This window comes from Salmo trutta, chromosome 3 (genome assembly GCF_901001165.1).
Source record: "Salmo trutta chromosome 3, fSalTru1.1, whole genome shotgun sequence".
NCBI classification, from domain to species: domain Eukaryota; kingdom Metazoa; phylum Chordata; class Actinopteri; order Salmoniformes; family Salmonidae; genus Salmo; species Salmo trutta.
This window is the reverse complement of record NC_042959.1, coordinates 25,534,979-25,544,996: the sequence shown is the minus strand read 5'-3', so window position 1 is coordinate 25,544,996 and position 10,018 is coordinate 25,534,979. Positions and strand designations below refer to the sequence as shown.

At 40.8% G+C, this 10,018-nt stretch overlaps 1 protein-coding gene across 1 annotated transcript in view; it reads right to left on the bottom strand.

Annotated features, from left to right (window-relative positions):
- Window positions 1-682: 682 nt before the first annotated feature.
- Window positions 683-10,018, bottom strand: part of LOC115171006 (alpha-1,3-mannosyl-glycoprotein 4-beta-N-acetylglucosaminyltransferase B) — a 161,887-nt gene continuing 152,551 nt past the window's right edge. The window contains exons 12-15 of the mRNA XM_029727457.1: window positions 9,287-9,365; window positions 5,343-5,430; window positions 3,078-3,190; window positions 683-2,854 (exon numbers count right to left, since the gene is read on the bottom strand). Coding sequence (XP_029583317.1) covers window positions 2,831-2,854; window positions 3,078-3,190; window positions 5,343-5,430; window positions 9,287-9,365 — 304 coding nt within the window. The 3' untranslated portion in view covers window positions 683-2,830. The remainder of the gene's footprint in view (window positions 2,855-3,077; window positions 3,191-5,342; window positions 5,431-9,286; window positions 9,366-10,018) is intronic.

Below are 10,018 nucleotides of genomic sequence, written 5' to 3'. Positions count from 1 at the left end.
TCATAAACAACAACAAATGCTAATTGCATGCCCCCATCCTGGCCAAATTTGGGTGTGTTTGAACCCCATAATAATGGACTGGATTTATGTAGTGTTTTTACATGTGCTCAAAGCACTTTATATTGTATGGATGATGTTTGAAAATGAATGCTGTATTCTATACATCCTGTTTTCTGAAGTGCCTTGACTGCATGCTGCTAAATGAAAATATCAAATAGCCTACCCTACAATATTATCACAAAACATTATGGCCTAGAGATGCATTCAATCCGACCTGCGGAAGGAACGGTTATAGAGCAATGGACATTTATAAAGGTAATTTCCGATTGTGCCGACAGAGTTTATGCAGCGTTTACAGTGAATGTGGACATTGGCTTTCAAAGTTGCATTGCAGAAAACGGGCACTCCAATTTTATCTAGCCCAATGTCATAGGTACACATAGGCCTACTCACTTGCATCCTACCGAGCACCAAAGCCTATGGTGTCAAAATATCAATGGGACTTTGCAGTCACATGGTCCATTCATGAAATATGCAAGGAATGTGACCCATGTACATGTGATTTGGTAGCAGAAAAGTAGCGTAGCCTACCTTTCACAAAAGCAGACTAATTCGCACGAGATTACTCAGATGTGCATTGAATTGACCAGAGCAAATAACTTGAAACAAAAACAAACCCATGTCAATTGAAATTCCATCTTTATTACAATTCACAGAATGGATAGATAACATCATTAAATATAGTTTATCTAAATGATACAAAATACAACATATAATAGCAATGCATTCCAGTGCACCTTAGAAGAAAAGAAAACTCTTTCTCCTTCTTAGCTCATTGGGTACAGTTCAGATTTTTCTATCCATAGCCCTACGTTGACTTAATGCACCCACGCACCTGCTACTGTATAGTGGCCATACCGATAGCATCCAAGGGGCTCCTAAAACAGCTTGTTTACTGGAGTGCACACCCCAATAAATGGAAAACAAGTTTAGGTCTGTTGTTGCTGAGAAACTGTGTTAACATTGAACAGAATCAGAATCAATGTTGCATTCTGTATTCGATAGAAAAGCGGCCTCGCTTCTGATTTAAGTCCCCAAGTTTAATTTTGCTTTCAGTACACTTGTATTGGCTGAAATCCCATACTCTTGTTCTGTGCCGACAACTCTTTAGATTTCGATCAAGGGCTTTCAATGGTTTTTCAGTTGGGCTCTGATAAAGGAATGGTTTTTTGATCCAAGTATGCAAAAGCAAATGAATGTGTCCCTTTAACTGCAAAATACTTTGCATCTAGCAATACATAGAACTTGAGTTTGGCCCTTGCCGTCACAGAGCCTATTTGGAAGATGTATAAGTCTGGTGTCAGGACAATTACAGTACTTTAATAAATTCCACCTTCAATTCATTATAGTAGTAGTGCAGAACATGTGGAACGAGAGGGGTTGTCATATTGGACAGTTTCACTCTCTCATGAGACCTCACTTGAGGGGAAGAGAGGGGTTCTTCCTTGACTTCTTCGCGGTCATTATGAGAAACATAGATTCCACTGAGAAGTAAAGATGATTCTTCATGCATTGATTAGAGCTACATATTTCTCTTACATCCGACTAGTCCAGACAATTACTCCACGTGTGTATCTGATATGTGGCAGACAGAGAAAATCCAACAGATATGTTTCCTGTAAATCAGAAATGTTTCCTGTATTATTGAGGCCGCTGTCTTTTCCAGTTCCCTAGCTAATGCAATTGAGTAGCTTGTGTCTGGCCTTGCCTTACATTGATTTATCCCCACAACCTGGTTAACTTCATGTCACATTAAGGCAAATTGATAGGCGGAGAAGGGGAAAAAACAATGTTAGGGAAGATGGTTCATGAAATAAATCTCAAACAGATGTTGGAACCATAATCATAATGTGCCTACATTGACTTCTGGCTTTAGAATTGACCATATAAAGATATTTTATTCAAACATTAGACATGTGTGTACTTTCTGGCTAAAGTTCTATTTCCTTCTACACTGTATAGGCCTAGGCTACTTTTCTGACTGACTTTTGTGGACACTCACTGTAAATACATATCAACACACATAATAGAGATCATTCATATGATTGTGTTACATAAATATGCATATTAGGCCTATATCCACATACATAGGTATTTTATGAATACAATTAATCGACTGCCCGAAAGCTCAGCCACAATTAAATACATTTTTGTGTGCGGAGACTATTTCCTGTTTCTCCAGTTTTGCCTTTTGCCTCCAGCACCTTCACAAATCAGCTATGAGTGTGCGGTAAATTCTGCCTATTAGGGATACATTTGGGTAAAACCAGTAACATTTGTCAAACATGATTATCAGTTATTGAAGTTGCACAATTCAGACATACCTGTATCTTGGTGACGTTGTAGGCCAAGTCTTTGATTCCGAAGCAGCAACATTTCATTGTCATAATGTCATCAAAAGGAGCTAAACAATCTTGCGAGCTATTTGACAATTACCAGTGTAATTACAATTATTTAAAACATAAACCTTTATGTACACATAAATACAGTTTCCTAAATACAGCGTCGTCTGTGTGTCGTCCACGCAGGACGCGTTCTCCGATTACGCGTGTCTGGGAAGATCTTCCCACACGGTCTGTCAACCGTGGATTGAGTTGACAGTCTCAGAAGGACCCTGCGATGGCAAGATCTCGCCAACAGATGGCGCACTCCGACTACGCTCGAGAAACTAATTGCCAAAAGCCAGGGAATGAGTATAGCTTTCAAAGGCTCCGTTCCTCTGTCGAACGGTCGAACGGATGACTGAGGTATTGCTGCGGGGTGTTGACATTCACTCTGCTTTCTTGATGAATATCTGAAGTGCAAGAAGAATAGCATTTGAGACAAAATCATATACATCTATCTGTTTGGGGTATATATTCCACTTTACATTAGACCACTTTGAAGCCTGAAAACATCTGACCAACTTAGATTTTTCAGTGAACTATCACTTTAAGTTGCCTAAAATACAAGGGATTCTTTATAAGACAAGGCTTCCAAGGCTCTGTGGTGAACGGGTGATGGCTGGGCCGGCTTACCTCGCTCAGGATGACCCAGACGGGGCAGTCTGTGATCACAGAGAGACGAAGGGCTTCCAGGGGCCCGAATGTGGGATCCACCTCCCCCTCGGCGATCCCATTATGGAACACTCCTAGAGGTCAGAGAGAGAGAGAGAGAGAGGATCGATATATCAGACCAACATAACCAATAGACTGTAGCTGGACATCTATAGACCCCTTTCTGTGTTTACAAACATTGTCGCACAAGGGCGATGCGTGCAAGCTGGTGGCAGATCAAGGGGGAGTTTTTATAGAAAGCCAGCAACTGGCCAAAAAAGCCTCTATTTACATGTTGCTTATGGATTGTCATTGGATTATAATTGGATTTTAAAGCTCGTATGAATGTCATGCTTAATATAATGTTTATGTCATCATCGCAAATCAGCTGCATTATACTTAAAAAACACTTAAACTTCAACCAGTAAAGTGGCTCTTTGGCTAGCTTTTGCTACAGGCTACAGTATATCAATGAGCGTTAGCATTCTAGCAAACTGCTGAATCCAAAATAGTTATTTTGCAAAGATCACAACCAAACAGAATCTTAGCGACTGTTCAAGCAAGAATCAAAACATAATTGTAAGCGTACGAGAACCTCAAAAAGTTATTTTGTTTAGAAGTAATAAAAACGTAAATCTAGGCGATGTTGAATGGGCGCAGAGGGCGATGGCTTGCTTACTGTAGCCAAGAGTCGCACGCATCTGTGCGTCGTGTACTGAAAAAGGGTCTATTGACTTTGTAAATAAACACTGTAGTCATGATGAAGCATTGTATTTCATTTGTACCTCAATAAATACTGCATGGGCTCCTAAATTCTAACAGAGAGCACATTAGATACAAGATATGTTGTGTTGACATTTCAATTGGTTCAAGGCAAGGCGGTGGTATCAAATATGACCATAACATGCGTTCAGCTTGCTATGCTTTCTTTGTTGATCTACTACTGAAATGCTAACTACACACAATGAATTCTCTCTCGTATCAATCTTGTTACACAGTGATAGAGTGAGTTCTATGGTTTAGGTTACACTACGCCTGAAAGTAGAGCTGGAGGGAGAAGAACCTGGTGAACATTTGATAGCAATATCGCACAATTAATTGATTTGGTCCAAACGTGAACTACTGTGCCAGATTGATATTGATTCCCCCTTGAAATATTTATGAATGAGCGGGAGTGCTTGTAGTAATTTATATGCTGTCAGAAGGAGTACCTCTTTCAAGGGGATGAAAGCCTGTCTCTGTGTTACGGAGACAGTAATCACTGGCCTGGGGACGTGTTTGACTACTCAGAACACGCATCATCACTCGTTGTCTACTCCCTTCCTTCCTTGCTTCCTTCCTTCATTGAATTAATCAACAATCTGTATGTCATTGGATAGATAATAGTGTACATGAAAGCAAGGTCTCTGCCCTATTGCATAACAAATCCACTCCTCAGATCTCTAATTAAGGAAGGAACGATGGTGTATCTAACACTTTGCCACTGATTCAGTTGTAATGGAATTGAGCTCAAACCCTTACTTCTACCTTATGTTAACTACATTTTACCCATCTTCCTATTTCAACATGATATAAAACACTGTAATGTCATTAAATCCAATTATTTTCAAAGAGTACCATGCTATCGTTTTAAAGCGCACCGGTGCAACACTTGTCTTACATTTCACGCAATTTCAGAAAGAGCACCTAAGGTCCTCTAAAAACTGTGAAGGTAGTCCTTATCTACTCCTCCTGTCCTCCTGTGAAAGCCCTAGACGGTGCAGCAGCTAATCATGTGTTGGAGCCCTCAGTAATTGAGTGAGATGGATTTGTCAGGGGCCTGTGTATGAGTGTATGTGTGTGCGTTTGTGCGTGTGTAATTTGTCAGGGCCTGTCTTAGTCCGTGTGAACTATTCCTGTTTGCCAGTACCGGTTAGAATCTGGCACAAGGTTTTGTTAGATGAAGGGACTGACGAATGGATGGATGAAAACAAAAGGGAAAGAATTTTGGAGGGATATTTTGGCAGGGAGTACAGTGTTGGATTCTCTAAAAAGATGACATCATTTTTATGACAGTGGAGTCCTTTGTTTGGCTTCGGGTGATTCTTTCTGCAGTACTAGTTCTTAACACTTCTGGTAAATACATCTCCAGTACTAATAACCACCTATTGAACATGTCCATGGTAGCACAGCGCTAATTTAATTCTGGGTCATTTTCATTAGAGGGTACAGTAACAAAAGTTTTGCTACGGAAAGCAAAATACTCACCTATTCTGATAAAGCCATCCTCTGTTCTGTGGTATTTTGGTGTTTTCTCTCTCCCCTCTTTCAAGGCCTCTTTTTCTGACTGGATATTCTGTAGGAGAAAGAGAGAGGTGTGTGAGGAACACAACACAGGAACACACACAAACACACAACCAAGATCAATGCAGGCAGAAACCCTGTTTGATCTGCACTCAGATCACAGCTAAAATCTACTGTATACATCATCAACCAATGCATTGACAACAGCAAACTCCTTGGTACTGACCTCCTTTTATCTCCAAATTCAGTTAGTAAATCACACACACACACACACACACACACGCACGCACGCACGCACGCACGCACGCACGCACGTCACTAGTCGTGAACTCAGATCAACCTAACTTTCTCAGATCAACCTAACCTCTTATCTTACAACATAAAAGCCAGAAAGATATCAATGGGTCATCATAGTTAATACAGCGGGACTCTTTAGTGTTGCTGCTGGGTCATAGCAATTGATACTGTTGGAGAAATATCTGTTTGACTCGCTTATCTAAAGCAATGAAGGAGAAAGGACACGAGGACGGAGTGAAGGAAAACAAGCTGACCTTTTGTGGCAGGATTTTCCCTTTCTGTTGGTCCTCTAAATAGAAATCAATGCATGCCCAATCACACAAGTGATTACAGATGTAGGAACTTAATTTGACCTATATTGTCACAACAAAATAATGCTGCAGCAACAGGATTTGAACGTTTAGTGCATAATGTTGCTTGATTGGTGGTTAGGCTATTTGCTACATAAAGTAGGCTCCATAAAAAGTGCAATACTGTTAATATAACCGTGTGTTAGAGTGGGTTTTCAGTGAATTTATGTAAGTCACAAAGCTCATCTGTACTCTCAGTAACACAACAGTGATCAAATTAAGATCCTACTGTACATCTGTACGCTACACTGTAAAAATATGACATTTCCCTCCTCCTGCCGTTTAACTGCACCTGGCAGCGTCTCTCTCTCTCTCTCTCTCTCTCTCTCTCTCTCTCTCTCTCTCTCTCTCTCTCTCTCTCTCTCTCTCTCTCTCTCTCTCTCTCTCTCTCTCTCTCTCTCTCTCTCTCTCTCTCTCTCTCTCTCTCCTCTCTCTCTCTCTCTCTCTCTCTCTCTCTCTCTCTCTCTCTCTCTCTCTCTCTCTCTCTCTCTCTCTCTCTCTCTCTCTCTCTCTCTCTCTCTCTCTCTCTCTCTCTCTCCCTCCCTCCCTCCCTCCCTCCCTCCCTCTCCATCATCTTCTTGTTTTCTTCTTATCTTTCCTCGTCTTTATTCTCTCTATCTTTCCTTACCTTTCTTTCCTCAATCCTTTCTTCTCCATTCTAAGACCAGAATAACTTGTTATGACTCTAAAGACATGTAACACTTCTACTCATCATTAACACTTCTACTCATATTCTTCCCATAGGAGGAACAACAACAACAACAACAACAAAAACAGAAAGACCTCCACCCTCTTGCAGCATTACAGGGTCTCAATGACAGTCAGGTGTAGGGAGAGATTGAATGAGTGAAGGAGGGAGAAGAAATAATAAAATAGAGATAGACAGAGAGGGAGGAGAGAGAGGGGGGAAGAAAATCCAGCTATTAATCTGTCGCGGCGAGCGTCAGTTTGCGGAACCTAATCTGAAATCCCCGCCTCGCCTAGCCACCCTGCCGGGTGAAATATTCTTTAAGGCAAAAGCTCTCAAACCGTGGCCGGCGGGAGACTGATTTGATTACCACCGCCCGGGAGTCTTCTTTCTCTGTTTCTTTCTCCACAATATCTCTCTGGTACTCTCTTTTTTTTGAGAGAGAACCTCACTCTGTCTTGAGTCATTTCTCATCTCTTCTCTGTGTCCTCTGGGGCTTAACACTGTGGGTGCTCGCCCTTAAACATGGCTTATGTGCTCCTATGTCAACCAAATGGAAGCTGACTTCATATGTCTTTCCACTTGAGAGAATTATATATCTTTCCACTTGAGGAAGAGTGATGTGTGGCTTTCCAAGAAATGGGCTGTATCTCAATAGAAATAACACAAAAGAATAGAGATCTTCTGAAAGTATGTGATCTTGAGACCCTGTATGTAACAATACATCCCTGTAGAATTCTTTCGACACCTTGTAGAGTCCATAGCCTGACAAATAGAGGCTGTTCTGAGGGCAAAGGGGGTGTTCCTAGTGTTTGGTATACTCAGTATATGTAAGGGATTTTGAACAATATGGAAGGTGTGCTCCACGACGCGTTAGCGGACTTTCCACGGAGTTGCATTATTTTCCAGAATACGCATAGAGCCCCGAGTTGACTATCCCTTTCATACCATGGTTATAATTTAACACATTTGCCACTAGAACTTTGATCATTTGCAGATAGAAATGTGTTCAACATCCACTGAAGTATCTAGCAAGTTTACTAGATTGCTACAGCAGTTGCCTTGGTAACTAAACAAACAGACTTGCTAGTTTAGCTAACCTATTATTATAGCTGGCTATTATGAAAATCGAATTCAACAAATACCAATACTGTTTTCAATTCGACTTTTACTTTCAAAAGCAGCTCAAACAAAACATGTAAAAATTAACTATAGCCGTTGAATTCTACCATGCAAATACACTGTGCGTTTAAAGGAAATAGTGCACGCTCTAGAGTGCCCTTCAAGCCAATCAGAAAGTAGTATTCAACAATGCAATTCTATAATTAAGTGATAATGCCCGAGAAGCCGGTGTTATTTTGGCACAGGTGTTGTTAGGCCTGAGACTAAGTCGAGTGCCGGCAAACCATGCCAAAATATCCTCCAAACACCAGCTTCGAAGGCATTATCACTTTTATACAACGGGTTACCAACATATTCAAATAATGGTTGACATATTTTCATTAAAAATGTTATTTTGATGAATTTATTCATGCTATTTCATCCTTCCGCAAGATATAGTCCCGACACAAATCTAGGGTTACTACCCAAGCCGCCTGGTCGTTCGTTCTATCGGTTCGGTTGCCAGAGACCCGACCCAGTCGTTCGTTCGTTCTAAATGTTCCATTGCCATACTGGCTGGCAATGTTCTTATCCCTTGCTTGCTAGCTAGCCAACTATGGCTAACTTACAGTCACGTCAAACAGTACAGACAGAATAACAACAAAGTAGCTGCATTTGCATTCGTTTTCCGAGTGAAATTTATTTGGATACATAACAATGAGGCACGATTTAGCCTGGCATAGAAAATGGGCTCTCTCATCAGGACACTGTTGTTCAGAGGAGCTAGCCAACAACACAGCTAACACAATCACTTCAAACCAAAGCTGGAAAGACTGCAAAGTAGCTGTACTTCGTTTCATTTGACCTTTTTCAATTGACATTTCTTTGTATTTATCCATGAAAATGATGCCAGCTGTTTCATGATTTCAACTGTCTGAGAAAAGCTGCCTGCCTACATATCTGTCTCGTTCCGACTCCTGATACGTTCATTACTATGGGACAGCTGGAGATCGAATTTGAATATTGAAACAATGTTGCAAATGTCGGAGACAGACAGCAATGTTTATACAAATCTCCACTGTTGAAAACTATATGTTAGTCTAAAAGAAATGTGAGATAATGTCTAGATGCTTTTGATAGCGGAGATCACGTTCATAAATTGCCTGGCTGGGCTGATGAGACAGTGGATTGCGCAGTCAGATGGAACAGAGTAAATAGGCATTTTAGCGGTGGTAACTTGTTGGAATGCTCAATCAGCATTCAGGATTAGATCCAGCCGTTGTCTAAGCCACTGTAATTACATACATTTCCAGTGGTATTACTATAGTAAAGGTCTATGTACTGACAATCCTGGGACAGGATGAATCAGGCTTATAGTGGTGAGCCTCATATTGCAAGATAATATATGGTAAAGGTTATGTAATGGTAATAATGTGCTGGGACTGAATCGGGCAAATAGCGGTGAGACTCACGTCAAAAGGCAGCACCTCCACAGTGGTGTTGAACAGCTTGTCCCCTGGGTGCTCAATGTTCCCGCTCCGGAAGAAATACCTTGAAAGATAGAGATAGATAGATGGATCGATAGATAGATAGAGAGAGAGAGAGAGAGAATAACAAATGGGGAGATGTCAATTTGATATTCAACACAAATTGATCCACCACGATCATCATCATCATCAAGGGTGCCCACTTTTCTTCAGACATGGACTTTTTTTTGGTGCCATGAAAATGTTTAAAATGAACTTGTCTCAGCAGCATACATATTTGATGCAAAGACTAGAAATAGCTTATTTGGTCAATATTACTTACCAAGCCAAGCAGAGCTGTTTGTTTTATCGAAATACAAATGATCCTGTGCTTTTTCATTTGGCACATAGGCACATAAAGACACAGTTTGCCTCCATATGTAACTGCAAAGCGTCCACGATGTGCTTGCATATGGGCTCACCCAGAAATGTTACTTTTGTAAATGAATGAAAATATTTTAACTATTTGACTAAACCGATTGATGTTGGGAAAAGAAATATGACAAAATGCAGAATGGGGGCTGGGGTTATTTCACAGATTGAATCATGATATATTAGGCCTACTGATTATTTCTCAATTGCAAGCTACTCATTGACAGGCCTCGAGCTACCAGACTTGGAAGTTTTCTGCTAATGTGCAACCTTTGGTAGACTGATGGAAGGCTACTCAAAGTCAGA